Source organism: Telmatherina bonti (assembly GCF_933228915.1).
Source record: "Telmatherina bonti genome assembly, chromosome: 5".
NCBI classification, from domain to species: Eukaryota; Metazoa; Chordata; class Actinopteri; order Atheriniformes; family Telmatherinidae; genus Telmatherina; species Telmatherina bonti.
Window position 1 is genome coordinate 29581830 of NC_136623.1, and position 21259 is coordinate 29603088.

The 21259-nt window shown below is 37.7% G+C and overlaps 2 protein-coding genes across 2 annotated transcripts; both read left to right on the forward strand.

Annotated features, from left to right (window-relative positions):
- Positions 1-1941: 1941 nt before the first annotated feature.
- zhx1 (zinc fingers and homeoboxes 1) lies at positions 1942-15594 on the forward strand. Its single transcript, XM_079240661.1, has 7 exons — positions 1942-2180; positions 2311-2771; positions 3104-3307; positions 4450-4665; positions 5638-5802; positions 6053-7258; positions 11282-15594. Exons 1-7 carry the CDS (start codon positions 1994-1996, stop codon positions 11555-11557), a joined length of 2715 nt encoding a protein of 904 aa, XP_079096787.1. The 5' UTR covers positions 1942-1993; the 3' UTR covers positions 11558-15594.
- Positions 15595-17818: 2224 nt separating this feature from the next.
- LOC306756430 (C-type lectin lectoxin-Phi1-like) lies at positions 17819-20938 on the forward strand (the record flags this gene model as incomplete). Its single annotated transcript, XM_079241158.1, has 2 exons — positions 17819-17852; positions 20595-20938. The coding sequence occupies 2 exons, from the start codon at positions 17819-17821 to the stop codon at positions 20936-20938; spliced, it is 378 nt and encodes a 125-aa protein (XP_079097284.1).
- Between the last annotated feature and the right edge of the window lie 321 nt (positions 20939-21259).

Genomic DNA, 21259 nt, shown 5'->3' on the forward strand with positions numbered 1-21259 from the left:
TTAAAAGTGCAGAGGCCCCTGGGCTCAGAGTGTTCCAGGGGCCCCCTTCCCCACTGCAACGTTGTAAAAATTGTGAATGATACACGGTGAAACGACATTTCAAACATCTCTCACCCAATGGTACCAATAGCAATACGCTAGACACTGTGGTGTAACTATCTGGCTTTTATTTACATTTTGTTTCATGTTCAAACTGCTGGTGTTTGCCCCATATGAGTCCCAAGTCTGCGTGGGGCCTTGGGCCTGTGCCCACAACGCCCATTGGAGAATCCGGCCTTGTGTGTCACAGTGTATGGCCTGGTAATACACAAGTCAGCAGCCATTACATTCAGATCTGCTATTACCATAAATACACACTTAAATCAGATCAGTATTATTTGGTAACCAGTTCATGTGTATCATTAAGCAAAATCAAAATAATGTCCTGGTGTTTCATCGCTCAGTTTTGTGTGAGTATTAGGAGGTCCCTACTGACATTACTGAAATAATCCCAACCTACATACATTATGTTGAGAGTTCCTGTATCTTAGTAGCAGCTTTATGTGAATTAAGCCTGTGCTTGTGTTAAAGAAATCCCAATGTATCTGCACAGAGCTGAAAACTAGATTTTTACATGCTTTATGGGCATCCATTTTTACTTATCTGAAGGCCTTAGAAAACTGTTGGGGCATTATGGTGATGATATACCAACTCTTTCAGTCAAGTAAATCAGATTTCTTTTTCCTTAAAGTCTCAGAAAATTATAACTTGGTTGTACATCCTTATACTACCCAAGCACCATCACATAACAGCATCCATTCATGTTGTAGCCTACTGATATTTTACACTTCCCTCTTGAAAAACAGCAACAACCATATTTTTATTGTAAACTAAACAGGGCATCTGATTCCTTTTCTGTATGAACCCTCATTGTGTTTTCTACCTCAGCTGACTTGGTAACAAGAAAACACCTCATTTCAGAAGAAAAGACCTGCTATTTTCTTTAAACTTCAGACTAATTCAAAGTGCTACTATCTAAAGATTTTCTCAGCATTGGCACCAGATCTAAAACTTCAGATTGAGAATTTATTTATAAATAATCGGGTTAATTTTACAAGTATCTGTAAAAGAAAAAAAACATGACATGTTTATTTATTATCATGAAAACTTAGGAATCGATCATGTAATTTGTTTACAGTATATAACTAAACCATTTCTGAGGGATGTGATTTTTTTTCCCATGGTACTACTATAAGTGAGAGCGCAGTGATTTTCCCATAGTACTACTATAAGTGAGAGCGCAGTGATTTTCCCATAGTACTACTATAAGTGAGAGCACAGTGATCAGTATCAGGGAGTGGTTAGTTTAATTTAGGCTTGAAATTATTATTAGTCATCATGAATTACAGTAGCGTGTAATATTGGCATAGTCAGAAGATCATAAACTGGTAATTATGTGCTGACAATCAGCACTCAGTGCACTGGAATGATTTACTCATCTTCCTTTGTTCATTTTCTAGTAATTATTTGAAGTTGGAAGAATGTTCGCTCTACCTAAGCCTTTATGTTGCAGCATAAATGCATCATATATTCGATCATGTACTGCTATAAATGTTTTTTATAAAGAATAAATTGATAACAAATAAATAAAATGTCATAAAAACTTTTAAAATTAATAGATATTCTGCATATAAAAGAAAGCCATTTCAAAAATATATTTTGTTTTATTTTGTTTGTTTAATAATATTTTATAGTACCCTGCCTTTTTGCCATGCACAATGTTTCCCAAAGCAAACGATTGTTGATTTATGCATGAAATTTTGAGAATCTATGAACAAGTCTTGTAGTGACTTTTGTGTATTTGTTTTGTTTTTTTCCACCAGGAAAAACATAATTGCAGGACTCTGGCATGTAAGCACAACTACCTACAATATGTGAACCTCAGCACACTTCCACAGATCTTTGTCACCCTCCCCCAGTAGACGTGAACAGTTAGGTCGAATTTGCTTTGACAATGTCGAGCCGCCGGAAATCCACCACACCATGCATGGTGCTGCCTACTGACGTGGTGGAGCAGGAAGTTGGAGAAGAAAGAAGAGAAATGGCAAAGGATGAAGAGACAGGGGATGAGGAGGAAGAGGAAGGGAAAGTGAATGAGGGAGTGGAGGGAGGACCAAATGCAGACGATCTTGGTCAGGCAGGTAAGATTCATTCATGGATGAGCAGCAGTTCCACTTTGTAGCACTATATTAAACTTTACACAAATTTTAAATCAATGGAAAGATGCTGGAATTATGTTTCACAATGTATTGTTTTCTGTCAACTCTATAGATGAAAGCAGTGTCTCCACTGTTGACGATAATGCAGCTGTTGGCTCCACCCTGAAGAGCAGAGCTGCAGATCCATCTTATGATCCAAGCAGTAATCAGCTGATCCAGGAACAACAGCATGATTCCCCTGAAGAGGGTGGAGCCGACCCTTCAGCTGTTTCTGCCATTTCTCTCAGCAAGACCCCAATCATGAGATTGAAAACCAAATCTGAACCCAAGAGAATCGCTGTGTCCCTGAAATCAGCAGACGAGGCAGCAGAGGGTCTGGGAGGAAGAGGTGATGGGGAGTTGGGTGGAGAACAGGAGCCCATCGAAGCTCCTCTCGGATCCATGACACCTGTTGAGATGTTGCTGCACAACCCCATGAAGTTTGGGGGAGGTGGTCTCCTGGTCAATCCACCGGAGCATCAAAGGAAGTCATCCATTTTAAACCCCACTATTCTGCCTGCTGGTCTGGCACAGGTAGATTTCAGACTCATTTAGTTTTAGTGCAGTTTGTCAGCGATGCAGATGGCAGGAAGCAAAGTTTTACTTGTGTGTGAAACATCTATAAAGTTTTTAGAGTTAACAGCTACTTGGAGACCTTAAAACTGCAGGAAGATTTTGGAAAAGTAATCCTATGACTAAGTTGATTATAAGCAGCAGCTCTGCAGTTTATGAAAACCTTCTTGAGAAACATTATAGCTGCACTGTAATTTGCCAATAAGAGCTTGTGTACGAGTCGACCTTTTCCTCAATAAATCATCAGCAATTGAAATATTTCTCAGTTCTCTCCCTCTCTGCATTTATTTCAGGTGCTTTCTGCGTTCCAAGCCCAGCAGAGTGCAGCAGCAGCTCAGTCACAGCTGCTGATTCCCCTCAGCAGCATCCCCTCCTACAGCGCAGCCATGGACACCAACCCTCTCTTAGGCAGCACATACAAGAAGTTTCCTTACCCATCCGCGGCCGAAATCAGCAGCTTGGCTACACAGACGCAGTTTACAGAAGAGCAGATCAAGGTAGGGAAAAGGAGGGGTCGGGGAGAGTGTTGGATGGATTTGTAGGTATGATTAAAATTTTACACCACAATATTACTGAAGCAACCATAGCAGACAGTCAACTGTTTATTCTGGCTGTCACTTGTGCTGATAAAAGTTTATTTTAATCCTTAAAACTGAACAGACACTTTGAGGGGCCAATTTTTTTTAAATTCTTGGTAATGTCTTTGCTGATGGTGTAAAAGTACATAGTTGGACAAGTAGCGTAGATGATCAGGAGGAGATTTAGTGCTTTCAACAACAAAGTTGGCAAAAGTTCATCAAAGTTTGGCCCAGAGTACCTTTCTATATTTAGTCAAGCCAACGAGGGAATTTTAGATTTAGTCTAATATCTATTTTTGTTGCAATCAGCTTTTTTTTTTTTCATAACATTTTATATGCTAGTTTTAAAGGAAGAGGGGTAGGTTTGGAGGCGTACCTGTTTTAAAATTAAAATGGGAATCTTATGAACAATTTTATTTATTTCTTCCTAATAGAACAGTTGTAGATTTCTAGCTGAAGTCTTCCTCCTGCTCTTGCTTTATTTCTGTCTGTAGCCTTTATTTATATAAATATTGGTTCCGTCTTATCACTGTGACAAAGGTTTCCTCGCTAATCCGCTCTGGTAGCTCTTTGATAATTCACAACAACAACTGACAAGCCAACATTTTGGAATCAACCGAGTGACAGCAGTGTCCATGGTTAGAGTGACGTCTCTCTCTCCCATACAAACATAGACCATTTTTCCTTTGTTACTATCTCCCCTGCTGGCTCACAGCAAATCAGCAGGGGATTGATCCCCCTTATTAAGGCTTTGTACCGTAACACCAATGCACAACAAAGACACATTAGTCTCGCATTAGTTCTGACGACTTTGGTGAGAGATAACTTAATCTGACCATTTAAGTTAAATGAAATGCTGTCATCTCTTTGTGTGTCAGTGAAAAATGTCTTAGTTTTTCTAATTATCATGCGCTACATAAATATCCATGATGTTATTATTTTTCTTTATATTTGTGAAAAGAAAACATTATATCCTCTTTTTGCAAAGTCTGTGTAAATTCAGTAACTTTTTCCCCTTTTTTTAAACAAATCTCAGTCAGATGTACCTGATTCCTTCACAGGTGTGGTTCTCAGCTCAGCGACTGAAGCATGGAGTCAGTTGGACTCCAGAGGAGGTGGAGGAGGCGAGGAGGAAACAGTTTAACGGTACAGTGCATACAGTGCCTCAGACCATCACTGTCATACCTGCGCACCAACTGTCAGCTGCTGCCAATGGCCTGCAGTCCATTTTGCAGACCTGCCAGATAGTGGGTCAGCCTGGCCTTGTGTTCACACAGGTAGGTAAGGAGCAAATGTGTTACGTTTGAGTTGGTCTTGTTTCATTATTCTGTACATTTGTTCCCCTTGCCTCAAGTTGTTTGCTTTCTAACATATATTTCACTGATATAAAGTTAAGAGGGGTGGGAAAATCGAATAAAAAAATAGAAAATCTGGATTTTTTTTCTTCATAATTTAAAAATAGATTTTTTGTCCAAAACAAAAAAGAAATTTAAAAAAAAAAAAAAAAAAAAAGTAATCCATTATTAAATTTTTGTAATTTTTATTGGTTTTTTTTATTACTTTAATTTTTATTGAAGTTTTTGTCATATATATAGGACAAACACAGAACAACACTGAAAAGAACGAGGTGTGGAGTCGGAGGTCATATCCAATATTAATTTTTATTGTTCTATTGATAATTTTACTTGTCTTCTTGGGCATTATAGCAGCAGAATGATGGTCTGGCTACTGTGGGTTTTTTTTTCCTAATTGAAATCAAGAAAAATGACGAGCAAAAAGAAAAGTTTTATACATTTATTTTGTTTTTAATCTACAAAAATCAGCAATATCGAAGAATTGTGAGAATCGCAATTTAAATTGAATTGGCACCCAAAAAATCGGAATCGAATCGAATTGGGACAAAAGCATATCGTCACAGCCCTAAAAGTTGACCACATTATTGTGCATCCTGAATACATTAAATCAACTGTTTAACAGTCCACTGTCATAAATGACTGGTTTGCCAACAAGTTTCCTGTACTGTCCAATTATCCATTTCTAGACTAGCATGTTATTTACTGAGCTGATGTTCGAATATTTCCTGGTTTTGTTTCCTGACCAGGTTTTAAATTATATAAGAAAAGAAAGGTGGTCTTGGAAAAAAAGAAAACCAGCAATTTGAAAGCAAGTTTTGTTTCATAATTAAGGAACAGAGTCACTTCAAATGACGTGCACCTCTTTTTTTTATCTGTCTTCCTGAAACCCTGTAGGTCGGCCCGGGGGGGAATCTTCCAGTGACCAGTCCCATTACCCTTACTGTTGCGGGGTTACCCGGTCGGTCTCAGAGTTCCAGCAGAGTTTCTTGTCAACCCACTCCAACAAACAGTGAGCTGAAACGAGCTACCACAGTCCAGCCTCCCTCTCTGTCTCCACAGGTTGGGGCGCCACTTAGATCTAGCTTTTCTTGCTGTCAGCAAGTAAATTCCTGATTTCTAGTCTGTGCATAAAATGTCCACGTTGGTTTTTCATCAGTTTGTGCTAACCATGCTTGCTAATTAAAAGAATTTGTGGCAGTCTCACCTGTAGCTATTTCATCTTTCTCAGGTCTAAATGAGGTACATCAGTGTGTAAAATGGCACTAAAATAACAGCTGATTAATGGTTAACCTTTTCTCCTCTCTCTAAGGAGAACTCGGCTCTCAGCACTGACACATTCAGCACCCGACCTAAGAAATCCAAAGAGCAGCTGGCAGAACTGAAAGCTAGCTACCTAAAAAACCACTTTGTTACCGATGCAGAAATTGCCCGCTTGATGAAACTCACCAACCTAACAAAGGGTGAGATCAAGAAGTGGTTCAGTGACACCCGGTACAACCAGCGCAACTCCAAGAACAGCCATGTCATTGTTTTCCACGATGGTGGAAGTAGAGCTGGGAGCAGTTCTAGTGGTGCTGCAACCACCACTATAGTTATAGACTCAAGTGATGAGACCCCCACATCTCCCCATCCTCCATGCACTCCTCCTGTGAAGGAGAAGGAGACCCGATCCAAAACGTGGAACCCTTTCCCAGACTTCACCCTGCAGAAGTTTAAGGAGAAGACGCCAGAGCAGCTGGTGGTGTTGGAGGAGAGTTTTGAGAAGAGCAGCACTCCATCAGATGAAGAGCTGAGTCGTCTGAGGACCGAGACGAAACTCACGCGGAGGGAAATCGACGCTTGGTTCACCGAAAGACGGAAAATGTCATTAATCAGTACTTCCTCCCCAGATTCTTCTGAGGGAGGAAAAATGGAAACGGACAGCACAAAAACAGGTACCGAGGGAGAAACAGGAGGAGTAACCACCTCTCCTGTTTCTGCCTCCTCATCTCGCAAGGGGAGTCAGACTCCTCCCAGCAGTCGCAGCAGCAGCAGCAAGAAAGACATGAAAGATAAATGTAAAAAGTCTCCGGAGCAGCTTCATATTCTGAAAAGTGCCTTTGTGCGGACCCAGTGGCCCACACCAGAGGAGTATGATCAGCTGGCAGGAGAAAGTGGCCTTCCTCGCCCCTACATCGTCAGCTGGTTCGGAGACTCTCGCTACTCCTGGAAAAATGGAAATCTGAAATGGTTCTTTCAGTACCAAAGTGGCAACATCGAAGGACCAAACGGCGGAGGCAGCGGTAAAATGGCAGGTCGAAAAAGACGCGGTCGAAATCGTGGCTGGGGGCGATCCCGGACCAGGAAGCAGCCAAAGAGATCCGCTTCGTCCAGTGCAGACATCAGCAAATCGAACCTGCCTAAGAAGTTTAAAACTGGGAAGGAAATCCTGAAGGAGTACTACATGAAGCACCAGTTCCTCAATGAGCAAGATTTGGATGAGCTTGTCAACAAGACAAACATGAGCTATGAACAGGTAAGTTCTACTTTTAAAAGAAAGATGCATTTCATTGTGACCTCAATTCCCTGTTTTTGTTTAAAGTTTGCTTTTCAGGTACAAGGTAATCCATTAAATCCATCTCACTCATTTATTGACATGATTCAAAACTACTACATGTATAATTGACAAACGTTTTCACTTTCCAATTGCAGTTTGTATGTTTGTCTCTAACCTATAAACTAAGTATAAAACAGATTAAATACATGCATGGAATTTATTGGATTACTAACTGTACAACCTCACAGCAAGAAGATCACTGGTTCGAGCCTTGGAGCTTTAAACAGCGGCCTTTCTGCTTGGAGTTTGTATGATCGCTCCATGTATGCATTGGTTCACTCTGGGTACTCTGATTCCTACCTCTCACAAGACACACATGTTAGATTAATTGATCACTTTTCACATGACTGTAGAATAGAAATGACTTTTTGGGGTGTTTATTGATACACATATAGCATCATGATCATGTGGATACACACTAATGTGTCCACATTCAACATTCAAAGTTACTACAGTATAATAAAGAGCATACATCAAAGAGTTTAAAGATATATAACTAATGTGTAAGCCAAAATGCATTTAAAAAAAGAAAGAAATCTACTTTCAGTGGGGTGGAGGATTAAATTTTAGTGTCACTTTGTAAAATAATATTGTAATAAATTTAAACACACACATACACAAAACTGTATATTTATGTTAAACTGATGTGAACCTGCTTTGCATGTGAGCTTCCCATGCATCACCACCAGGATAAAAATTTGTTTTTTTCTATTTGTCCTTGAATTTACATTTCAGTTTAGGGTTACTAAATACTGGACACTTATACCCAAACCCCAGAACAGATTATTTGTTAAGTCATCTAAGCCATTAGTGCATAACACAGATCTTGTCTTCAGCTCATCTTATTAAGGTTTTCATGCAAAACTCACCAGGAAATGTTTGAATGACTTCACATTCCCCATGGGTGCAGTGATCATCCATGTTTGTGTGGAAGGAGGTTTAGTTGTCCACAACTTTGTGACAAGTTACGCCAGTCTCTCTGTGCTCTCTGCATGGGGAGTGAAAGGCAACACAAATCCTTTGGAAACATGTTTTAGGCTGCGATATAAGAAAATCCTGGAGGACTTTGATATTCTGGCAACGCATTATATAGATCTCAAAAAGAGGACATGAGGAGGTTTGGTCACAAGTGTCATGTTTGCAGTTCAGTGTTGGACAACTGTTGATCAGCAATCACTGATTTGTTGAAGTAGCGTAGGTTTTAAAACTGTACCAGAGATAAGAAAACACATTGGTCATGCTTGTCTTTTAAATTCAGATAATATTAATAACTTTAGTTTCAAGCTGGGGTAGGTAATCTTGACTTTTTTTTTTTTTTACTCTGGGTGAAGCGGTTCCTTGTCCTGATTGTAGTTTATACATTTTGTTATCATGAACAATAAGAAGTTAAATATAATTAAGTTAAATATAGTTAAACAATGTAAATCTGTAAAAACCAATCCAAACATTCGGACCGAACTGGAGTTGTTCATTTCTTATAATTCATAAGCTTCTTCTCCTGGCTCCCCTCCTCCCGCTCCTGCAGTATATACCTGATAGCCACACCTGCATATAAATAACGTGTTAGGTTGAAAATACAAAGTAGTGAAGAAGAAACTCTGAAGGTAAACATGGCTGAGAAAATGCAGGAAGGAGTTCCCCGTCCCAGCTCGGTTTATTTGCCTCCTCCTGCTTCACAGCCGAGGTAGAGAAAATCATTGGTGGAAAAAGCTGCGAACAAAAATCCCCAACATTACGTGCCCCAGCTTAAAAAGGACGACTTTTAACCGAAGTTTGTTTTGCTAAAGGTGCAGGGCAGTGCTTCAGTGACAAATTTGAAACTATGATGTACAGCTTAAGACTGAAATAAAAGAGAATTAGAAAATTTATTTCCTTAAATGAAAAGCTAACTTAAAATGTTTTTACTTCTTTAGGAGCCCCTGAATTTAACTGCTTGGTCATATTTTGCAGTCAAGTCAGGAGACAGGAGAACTACCACAACTACGTGGTGCACTAGTATGACTTGGAGGGAGGGAAAATCTGTGTGTCTCTGTGTGTGCGCGCTCATGTCTCTTGTGAGCATGAGAGACTAGAGTTATGTGAGCATGTCTCACATATTAACTACTTGGTCATCGTTTATCTCAGGGTTTAGAACCCAAAGGATTTACTTGAGTGATGAAAGAAAATTGCAGCTAAGCTTCTTTCTTAGCTACATATGGCTTTTCTCCACATAATAGGCCGGAATATATATTTTAGTTGTGTTTCTCTTTTCATTACGAAGCTGGAAGACGGAAATGTTGTAGACTTGACCACAAATTTGCATTAATTCTGCAGAAAAAGATGTTTTGTCTTCAATATTTAAAGGCAATGAATGACTTATTTTTCTGCTGTAAACATTGCCGTAACAAAATAAAAAGTTGTACCCCATTGCAGGGAAGGCTACGATTCACATCAAGTATATGTTATATTTATTATTTATGTTTAAGTAAATCAGAAATAAATCTGCTTTAGGAGTTGCATAACACACAGATGTGTTGTTAGCCATTCTGGAAAACATCACTGATTAAATAAGTTAATGAAGTCATAAAGCCTGCTGGGATTGTGCCTGCATAACCGTCTAATAAACAACTTCAATCTCCGCTCAAATTAACTACAAGTGGCAAACAGAGCTGAGTTCATTTTACCCATTGCACACATCTTAGATGTGAATTCTTGAACACTTGACAGATCTAGAATATTTTGGTAACTCAAGTTATAGACCAAGTTACAAACTGTTAAAATGTGAAACTTGCATTCTCACATCACATATGTTTTTCAAGAATTCAGCAGACATATAACAGTATAGCCTGAACATGCAAGTGAGCGAGTAAAATATTCAGTCTAGCTGTAGTTAATTGACAGGAGTCTCTGGTAAAGTATGATAAAAGTACCGCTCTACATGAAGCTTATCCTTGGAGCATCTGCTGATCATAGTTAGTCCTGAGACTTCTGTTCTCTCAGTAGGTCTGCTGTCGTCAGCCCACCATGATGCACTACTGGCTCCTCTGATGAGTTGCCAGATCTGTAGTGGTACCACATTTCAGCTTCAGTATTCGTTAAATGAATGTAGTTTTCCTTGTTCTCAAAGTACTACACTGTGAGACAACTGCCGTTCAGGTCATTTTGGCTTCCAGCTTGCATGTCTTTGCTCAAAGAAGAGCTGTTAGCTAGCTTGTTAGTCTGTCTCTAATCCATAACAGGTCAGTGTGTTTAGAACTAGGGCTGTGACGATATGCTTTTGTCCTGATTAAATTCAATTCTGATTTTTTTTGGGTGCCGATTCAATTTAAATTGCAATTCTCACAAATCTTTGATATTGCTGATTTTTGTAGCTTGAAAACAAAATAAATGTACAAAACCTTTTTTTTTTTTTTTTTTTTGCTCGTTGTTTTTCTTGATTTCAGTTAGGAAAAAATAACACAGTAGCCAGACCATCATTCTGCTCCTATAAAGCCCAAGAAGACAAGTAAAGAGATCAATAAAAATAACAAAAATTTTTATTATGGATTATTTTTATTTGTTTGAAGAAAAAAAAAAGATTTTTTTAACAAAAAATCTATTTAAAATTGTGAAGCAAAAAAAAATCCAGATTTGTGAATTTTTGGATTTGATTTTCCCACCCTTATTTAGAACCATCAGGTTTTAGGGATTGGGTTGCTTTTGGTTGATTTTAAAACTGCATTTTAAAGTTGTGTAAAGTGTAAATTGTCATAGAAAAGTCATTCTTATATGCACTGAACAGCACTCAACAGTCAGTCCAGAGCTTTTAGAATCCAGAAAGTCAGTCAGATGTTCACTTCTGATCACTGTATTTGCTACATTATAAACTTTGCTCCCATATCAACTTAATGCACAAATCTCCCAGAAGCATCACAGAGGACACAGAGCATCACCCTGTTACGGTGTATTTCTGTGTCTCCAAAGGTGCGGGAGTGGTTTGCTGAAGTCCAGCGACGCTTGGACGTGGGATTGGATCCTTTCCTTGACCCATCTGTAGAGGGAAGAGAGGGAGACAAAGCCACACAAGGTGAAGAAGAGACACAGGGAGAGGCGTCGGTGGCCTCCGAGGAGCAAACCGGCCCAAGGATGGGAGACGAAGATGATGACGACGAGGAGGATGATGGCGATGAAACGGATGACAGTGAGGTTTGGGAACCATCACGAAGTGTCCGGAAATCATTATCAGTTTCTGAAGACTAGAAGTTGTGGGAGACAGGGTAAAACTTGAATGTTACAAGAGAAATGATGTGGATTTGATCAATGCTGGAAAGCAGCGAAGCTGTGTAGCCGTTATTTCACTGTTTTTCTACCGTTTCTAAAACATGTTCTCATGAGACTAATGGATTATTAGGCTTCACTCTCTCTCTCACAATGTTGGCAAACTTGAGACAAAAGTCAAACTCTGATTTAGCTGATAAAGCAGTCAATAAGTGATACTTTGTGAAAAAGGAAGAACATTGTGATGTGAAGTCATCTGGCTCAGCTGACAGTAAAACAACTGAAATAATGTAGTTATCCCAAATACATATTTATTAATCCAGCTAATGAATACTGACAGGTCCTCTGAGGACTTGGTAGTTTTAATGTATACCACTTATTAAATTAGCTTTCCTTGTTTGCAAAATATAAAAAAAATAAAAACCGAAGGCAATTTAACACAATGATGGGAGGGTTAAACTGTGACGAGGCTCTCTTAGTTTAAACTTCAATCTGCAACGTTATGAATGTTTCATGATTCGTCCCAAACTAAAATATATGCATTAAACCCCAATCGTGGGGTTGATTTTATGTCAATTTATTTGTATGAATCATGCCAGGCGCCAATCAGCCACCTGCTAAATCCTGTATATTTACGGCAATACCGTATGTTGTCCGATTCAAGTAAAATAATGATCAAAATCACATCATCTATCCCAGATGATGTGATCTTATCCGTCCAAAAAGGCCTCACGTAATGGTAAAAGTACTTTAATGTAAATGGTTTTAAACAACACAGGATGTCTTCCCCTCATGCAGGCTCATTGCTGTACTTCATTAATATACATTTGTAACCAAATGCCTGCAAATTGATGGGAATGATTTTATAGAATGTGTTTGATATGCACTGTCCTTAATGTTTTTAAACTTATTATTCACCTTTTGATAGAAAGCAACCCGTGATGTTCGTGTGTTCGTTTAGAGATATGTAGATTTGGACAGTACACATCTGTTGTGCCAAAGCTGAATGTGTTGCCTCCCAGGCAGGGAGTTGCAGTTTGCTGCAGAGGCACTCTGAACTAGATAATGGAGACTGTGAGGAGGGCCTTTGGCTCTACCCAGATCGTACAAAGAAACAGAGAACTGCTGCTGCGGCATTTTACAGTCGGTGTCTTGTTTTCCCCCTGACAATGTCTATGTAAGCACCAGCTGCAGATTTATGGTGTTTTAGGAGTAAATCTGTTTACCAGTGATCATCTTGATGTGTTTGCAGTCGAAATCATAGATGTGAGGCCTGTGAATCATTTGTGTCTTGACCCATGTTGTAAGAGACGAATACAAACTAGAATTTGTTCTGCACTGAAAGGAAAAACTTAGAGCACTTAAACGTAAACGTTAAATAAAAAGCACTCTGTCCGCTTGTCCATAGTGGAAAAAAGATTCGGCACCTTACTCTCACATTGTACCATGAAATGGCTTTGAGAGACTAAACTGTTGTTTTGTACAACTTAAAACTATACCAGTATTTTGCCTTTTTTATTATTATTGTGTTTTCAAAAGAAGGAATATTACCTGTGTAAACATTTTTAAATAACATCCAGAATGTGTGTAAGAGATGTAAGTTTAAATGGCTTAAAAATAGAACAATCTCCTTTATGTTTCTTCTCACCAGATTGCACAGTTTGGGCCCTTTTGGTGGTTTTATAAAGCCTGTGTTTGCTATATTTGTCATATGGAGATTTCTATTGTGGATGTTTTCTCCCGTATTTTGCTTTTCCTCCTTGTCTGACTCCTGTTGCTGATTCTCTTGCCTTCTTTTGTAAAATGAATGACTAGACTGATAATGTGCACTTCCCCAAAGCTTCTCTGCAAATGTTGACAGTGTTTTGTTGGCAGTCTTGTCTCCTGAAGCTGCTTACAAGGCGAGCAGACGTAAAACGTGGACTTCTTCAAAAGACTGAAGACTGTTATAAAAAAAAAAAGAAAAAAGAAAAAAACATTGTCATAAAATTGTTATTTTGCTTTCATTCATGGACAGAATAGGTGAGATAAAGACTTTTCACAGCCTTGTCTTTGTGGTGGGAAGTCTTCCAAACAACATGCCCGTTTCTGTTTCTGTCACACTTTCCTGCATTAAGAAGATGACACGACAAAGACTGAACACCATCTCGACTACTGTTCTTCACCGTCAGACTCGGATGAAGCTTTGCTGTAAACCGACGTGCCTAAATGGCTTGTACACTTGTTGGAAGTGAAATTTTCAAACCGCTAACTACGTAAAGCAGAAATCTTCTTGAAGAAGATGTATTCAAACTGAACTGGGATGCATGATGAAGCTCAACTTTCCATTCAACACTTTAAGATGCTCAGATGTCAGAGTTGACTTTGGCAACTGCTTTTATAAATCTTCAGACAGGTACTCTGTGGTTCTGGATTTACTCACATTTTGTCACACCTGGCATCTTTTGTCTCACAAAGCATTTTAACGTGCATCTTTGAAATGAACATTAGATGTCATCTGTAAATGAACTTGTTTTTAGGAACTGAAGTAGAAGTAAACCTTGGTATCTGTGCCTGTTTATGGAAAAGAACGACTCAACAGTGTGAGGGTGTGTTTTTGTCATATACTGCATGCAATAACCAAGACAACAGCTCATTCTGTACATACGACATGCCAGCTGGGTATACTTGGGAAAACAGAAGTCTAATCTGGGCTAAACTGCTAGTACACATTACTTTCATCTCCAAATTTGATCATGTTAGTCCCCAACTTTAAACAATTACTGAAGTCTAGCTACTGCCAGGTACTGCTTTGATTAGCAAACTTAATTTAGATCAAATAAAAAGACCTAATACAATTATTAAATGACAAGTGTTTTGTACCATTTTCTAACCTTTTGATTCTTGGTATTTTACCGGTGCTTGGTATGAGAGGTTCAGTCCACAGGTTAGGCTTTCAGTTCCCAGATATCCAGTGCTCAGGCTTTTTCTGTGTTCTTTCTTTACATAATAGTCTGCTCTGTTTGCGTCTACATTTCTGTCAACAAAAAAAAAACCAAAATAATTTAAACTCTGTCCAGATCTTATCGGTGGATTGCGTGTTGAGACAGACTTGTGTGATACCTACAGTAGAATAGTGCATTTATATAGAATCAACTTTTAGTATCCAGTCAGTGTTGCACAAGAAGTTTTTGGTACTGTGGTTGCAAAAACTAAAGAGTCAGAGCTCAGCAGAGAGGACATGATGGGATTGAGGGAATTGCAAGAGAGAATTAGGCATAAACAAAGATACAGTAATTGTCACAGAAATGCACACAAAATGTTACTCTTAGAATTCGGATTAATAGTCACGAGTATTGGACACAAAGTTAAAATCCTTCAGTTGTAAAAATATTTAAAATATGTGACATTCTGCAGTGAAGCACAGATAGTTTTACTGTTAAAATCACCATATCTGGAAAAACAGCTTCATCATGGTGTAAGCTGTATTCACACTTTTCCCGACATCTGTTCACTGAGTTAGGGTTGTGTATCCGACCCTCCTCATGTACCCGAGTTACTCTTGTGCAGTAGAGCAAAGAGCAAACATTGTGATCTCCGTAGTTTACCTGCCGTCCGTCTGTGCCCGTGTGTCTTAACTGCAACCTCTGCTGTATTTCTGCTGTAGTCCTCACTTTGTTTTATGTAGTTAAACATATTGTTGGTTGAATGTTCCTTTGAACAATCAGACTGAGATATTTTTACTGTAAAACTTTATGATAATACACCTTGTCAGAAGGGAAACATACTGTATGTGGAAATGAAAATGTGTTTTGAAACTGTGGATTTTTCACCATCTGTTGTCTGATCTCGTTCTACTTGCTGTTTTTTTCCTTCCCTAAGTTAACTCTTGTTCTTAAATGTTTTCTCTTCATTTTGCTTTCTTACCTGAATCATGACAGTGATCTTTCACCACTTATATTAAGTTATAATTGAGACACATATAATGTGGGAAGGATAAAATGATCTTACTGTATGCTCTATCTTAATAAATGGATTAAGAACAGATTTCTGTGATATGACTCCTCACTCAGCCTGACAAAGTTTTCAGATCCAAGTTCCATTATTTAAGTTATAAAACTCTACCAGGAAAAGGTGTTTTATAACTTAACCTATCAGACCTGAATGTGAACTGAGAAAATGTATCATGTCTGTTTAAAACAGGGTTTAAAATGGGATTGTTATCTTGAGATAACAAGCTAATTTATCTTGTTATCTTGTGGCATCGTCATCATCCTCTCTTACATTGCCTCAGCTGGATCCGATGGCCATCCCAGTACAGAGCTGTAGGCCTCAGTACATCCAGGGATGCAAGCCAAATACATCAGATTAAAGAACTCGTGTAACTGATCAATTTGTCTGAATTCACTGGATTTGTAGAGTCTGGCACAGGCTGAAATTGTGATTTGTCTGACTATCATTCAAAGAATTACACATACATGTGCCATCAACCCCTCCCCTGCTGTCATGGGGTCTAATTTTATCTTTAAAACAGGTGTAACACAGTAAACACTTAGTTTTGAGCTCAGTTTCGTCAAATTGTACCTAACAACAAAAAAAATCCAAAACAACCAACCCCCATTTTACCTTTTACTTATACAGGTTTACCTCACTGGGACACGAGGTCTCATATCCAGAAGAGATCCGTCCTCAAATGTTGAAGTAACGAAAAAGTTAACTTTAACCCTTTCATGCATGAATTATTAAAAAACAATGCAACATCTGTTAAATACAGTATTTTACCTCTACAGACATATGCAGTGATACTTTTTTTTTTTGTTAGTGATATTAAAAATGTATGTATTTATGATTTATTTTAATGTATTCGATATATTCATGAAATAATATACAATCCCACTTATATTATGTAAATCTATAAAATATAGCTGTATCATTTTCTTTTCCTAATTATTGTAAAGGCAAATCTGTGTAATTACATTATGTTTAATTATATATTAATTTATTCTCCAGTGAGTAGTGACATATTGGATAACCCACTAACATCCACTGAAGTGGTTTACTTACATAAAAAATACCATCTTCATTCATGAAGATGCAAGAAAAAAGTTTGTAAATAGGTGTCCACTACAGGGCCACTAAGCATGAAAGGGTTAAAACAGGCATAATCACAGAGCATTGTTTCTCAGCTTGTGCCTACTTGTGGATTTTGAAATAATATGTTTAATTAACTGGTTTATTTTATTCTATTTATATTCTATATATAGCACCTTCAGCTTGGATCTGTATATTTCATCAAGTTGATAATGCTTCATTATATTAGATATCAACATATTTATGATTTTGTCTCCACTTTAAAACACATTTTATTCATGAAAACCAGCAAAATATTTGTCCTCTTCAAACACAGTGTGATTTAAGTCTGCATGTATTTTGCAAAGTCATTGTGCCCCCTGGTATCACTCAGTCTGCTGGCTCGGTGGTTCTTTGGGCTCTGGCTTGGTTCAGAAAAGCTTGACACTTTTTATTGTTTGAAGACAAAACCCAAAACAAAATGTACCATACTACACTCATTCATTCTACTTGTATTAATCAACAAAGCAACTTATTAGTTATGAGTGATTGATTGCTTATTTTTTGCTATTGCTCCATAAAATTTCTGCACCGATGTTTGGGTTAACTGTGATGTAAAAAGCAAAGCTTGTTAAAAACACCTGAGTTAGTTTCTGGATACAGTGACCAGAAGTCAGACTGCTGAAATTGTCACTGGAAACCTGTTTTCCCCACCAAAACAGAGTGAACAGAGCTGTTATTGAAAAGCTATCTCTGCGACAACAAAGTTAAAGGAAATGAAAGTAATATTTGCATGTTTTGGAGGACTGATGAACAGGTAAACCTGATGCATGAGTTGGACATTTGCAAGTGCAAATAAAACGCAAAAGGCTTTTGACTAAAATAACTGCTTTGAACCTGAAATGTGATACTAATCTATTTTCATATGAACAGCTATAAGAAAGCAGCTTTTGGTGGGAGAAGCATTGTGAATTTTAGTGAAGAGTGAAGCAAACCTGCCACGGTGAGTGAAGTCAGTGTAAACTGAATTATTTACTTATTCTTCCAGGTATTCCTGTTGTTTGTTTGCAGTAAACAAGGATGCATTCATGCAATGCTTATTTTCTGTCCTGTATTTATTTATTCATTTATTTTGGCTGTCATGTATGTAGATCAAATATCTTACCAAAGAGAAATTACCGCTCTTCAACAGAGATGCTGTGGAGTCTGCTGTTCATCTTTGTCCTTGGTAAGTTGCTGATTTTTGAAAGTATTGCCTGTTTACTGCACAATAAAACTGGTGATGATAAAAAGTTAAGAATCTAGTTTTACTGTGAGTTGATGCATGCTCCAGGAAAAAGCAAAAATAATAACATTATTTGTAAACATAAAAGATTAAGCTTTGAAGAATAAAAGTTGAGCTGGAAATAGTGTGTTTATAACTGTAATACTGTCTATTATAGGAGCTGACTGTGTGCACCTAGCTGGTAAATCTAGGCAATCGGACGCCACACAATCATATTGCAGATATCAGAAGATCTTTTTTAGGATAAGGAGCCGTTGGAGAAGAAACTTGTGTCCTGCAGAGGAGGACCTGGACCACTTAATTAATAAGCTCCACAAACGGGGAGTTGTTTTGTCTTTCTTACAGGTTCTTAAATGTTTGTGTAGCAAAGCAAGCCTTGTGAAACCACATATGTCCAAAGCACACCTTTACAAAACAATAATTGTCTTAAACTAAGATATTCATATCACAAATAGACAGTAAATGATAATAAAAATGGATTAGTGAGATTAAATAGATCTTTAAAAAGGAAACTGAAGAAATGACAGAATAGTTTGAAAAACAAAAAGAGTAAAACAGGAAACGTCAGAAGTTTTGCTGTCAAAGTAATCCTCATCAAGACTTTGTATCTGACAATTTATATGCATTTGTAAATAAATCAGTAAACAACGTGTGTTTCAAGAATCTAATGTGAAGCAAAGAATGTTAGGTATCATTGGATTTAGATTTTGACTGAAGCCTTTTAATGTGCAGGGACAGTGAGCTCCAATGGAGATAAAACATGCCTGATGCCACATGGGACAATGCCAGGTAAAGAAAGTGATAAAAGTCAGACTAAATTCCTTTTTTCTAAGTACTTTGGTTACAAAATAAAAGAATAACTTTGATTTTGTGAATCAGACAAAATAGAAGTATAAATTATTATAAATGTATTATGTAACAGACAAAATGCTGATACGCTCTGATATTATCTTTTCAGCCAATGCACTCTGCAACACAGGAAACCTGGATCTGAAAGGCAAAAACTCCTCTCAGTCTTCAACTCATACAGATGGAACTATACAGTACACTTCTGACAGAGCTTTCGATGGGGATTACAGCACATGTTCTAACACCAAAGAGATAGACAATTCATGGTGGACAATTGATCTGCGGGATTTTTACAACATTTCCTGTATCTCTATATTCAACAAAGATGCAAACCATGTAAACCTAAACAGCACTCAGATCTACATTGGAAACTCGACAGCGAACAGCGGCACTAGCAACACCATGTAAGAACATTATTCTACTCTGAATTGTTGAATTAGATGTTTTTAGACTTAATCAGACATCTGATGGGAAGATGAGGTGTACCTGTGGTTGGTCTGTGTGACTGGCACACACCACCATGGTAGTAGTTTGCCATACTGCCAGGAAAGCTTACAGAGCAACATACAGCCAAATGTAATTTCAGAATCATAAAACTGCAACTGATGAAGTAGCAGCACACAGCTAATGGCTACTTCATAGTACTGCTTTTCACCAGCTTCCATTCCTCGTTCTCTTCCAGTTATTTCTGTTTCTGTGTCTCCAAGTGTGTGTTTACTGTTCTTTCTTTACAGGGTTCAGAAAATTACAAATTTTGCAGTGTGCAAATCCAATGTCTATAACTTTACACCAACAGTGGGACGTTATATCACTGTGGTTACTACTGAAAACAAACCTGCAATTCTGTGTGAAGTGAACATCACCGCCACAAAGCTAGGTGTGTAAAATGTTCTCAGCCACAAATACACAACTTAGCAAATGCAAATTAGGTTTGAAAAAACAAAAACAAATAACAATAATAATAAACAGATAAAGATTGACTTGACAAAAAACTGAACCCAGAGCATTAAATAATATAGCACAGTTCAGATTTTAGACTTTATATTTATACAAATATTTTAATGAGAAATTCATATCAAATTTAGACAGTAAATAATGAAAAAACAATGGATTAGTGAGATTAAATAGATCTTAATAAAGGAAACTGAAGAAATGACAGAATAGTTTGAAAAAAATAAAACAAAATACAGGAAACGTCAGAAGTTTTGCTGTCAAAGAAATCCTAATAAAGACTTTGTATCTGACCATTTATATGCATATGTAAATAAATCAGTAAACAACTTGTGTTTTAAGAATCTAATGTGAAGCAAAGAATGTTAGGTATCATTGGATTTAGATTTCGACTGAAGCTTTTTATGAACAGGGATGTTCTCAGCCACAAATACACAACTTAGCAAATGCAAATTAGGTTTGGAAAAAAAACAAATAACAATAATATACAGGTAAAGATTGACTTGACCAAAAAACAAATCCCGGAGCATTAAATCATATTAGCACAGTTCAGATTTTGGACTTTATATTTATACATATAATTTATGTGACCGTACTGTCAGTTAGACGGCCTGCAGGCTGCTTCTTTGTGGACTATTTAGCAACATCTGATGTTGATGTTATGGTTTGATGTTTTCTGCTGCATGCATGTCCCCCAGTTTATGTCATTAAAAATTAATTTGTAATAGTCTCAAATAAACTTTTGAGACATAAATCTATTCAAATCATTTTGGGGTCATTATAGGACTTTATATGTAGAGTTGCAGAATAAACGGACCAATGCTGTAACTTTCTCTTTTCTCTTCAGAGGAAATCAAACTTCTTTTTTTCCCCTCTTTCTTACAGAATCGCGGTATGAATTGGTAAAAGAGAATAAGACATGGGAAGAGGCTCTATACCACTGCAGAGACCTTTACAGGGACCTGGCCTCCATCCTTACTGAAGAAGATCAGGCCTTTGCTGAGCTAGAGGCTGAGAAGGCGGACACTGAGTATGTGTGGCTGGGCCTTCACTACACCTGCACCCTGCAGTTCTGGTTCTGGGTTGATGATAACGCTATAACATTTGAGCGCTGGCACAGCAGCAAAATAGAAGACTGTGACACGAGTGTTGCCATGGAGACAAAACCTGAACATTTATGGGCCACAAAGTCTGACTATACTATGTTTAATTTCATCTGTGAACGCTGATTTGAATCGTTTTGTCTTCAGCCTTAATTATTTTTGTGTAACGATAATTTTCTGTCAATATCCATCGAACATTTCTGTAAAGTGCACGCCTTTTGTTTCTGTTTTTGCCTAGTTGTGGATTCTGAAAAAAGCTGAATTAGGAAAGTTGGGTTTTTTTTGCTTGTTATAAAAAAGTGCAAGCTATGCTTGAATGTGAATATTTCTGTTGGCTGTATTATTGAGTTCATAGTGGGTCAAGATGTTTGACCATCTTACACACACACACACACACACTGATGATTTTGTCACCGCTTTAAACACATTTTTATCTAGAAATTAAAA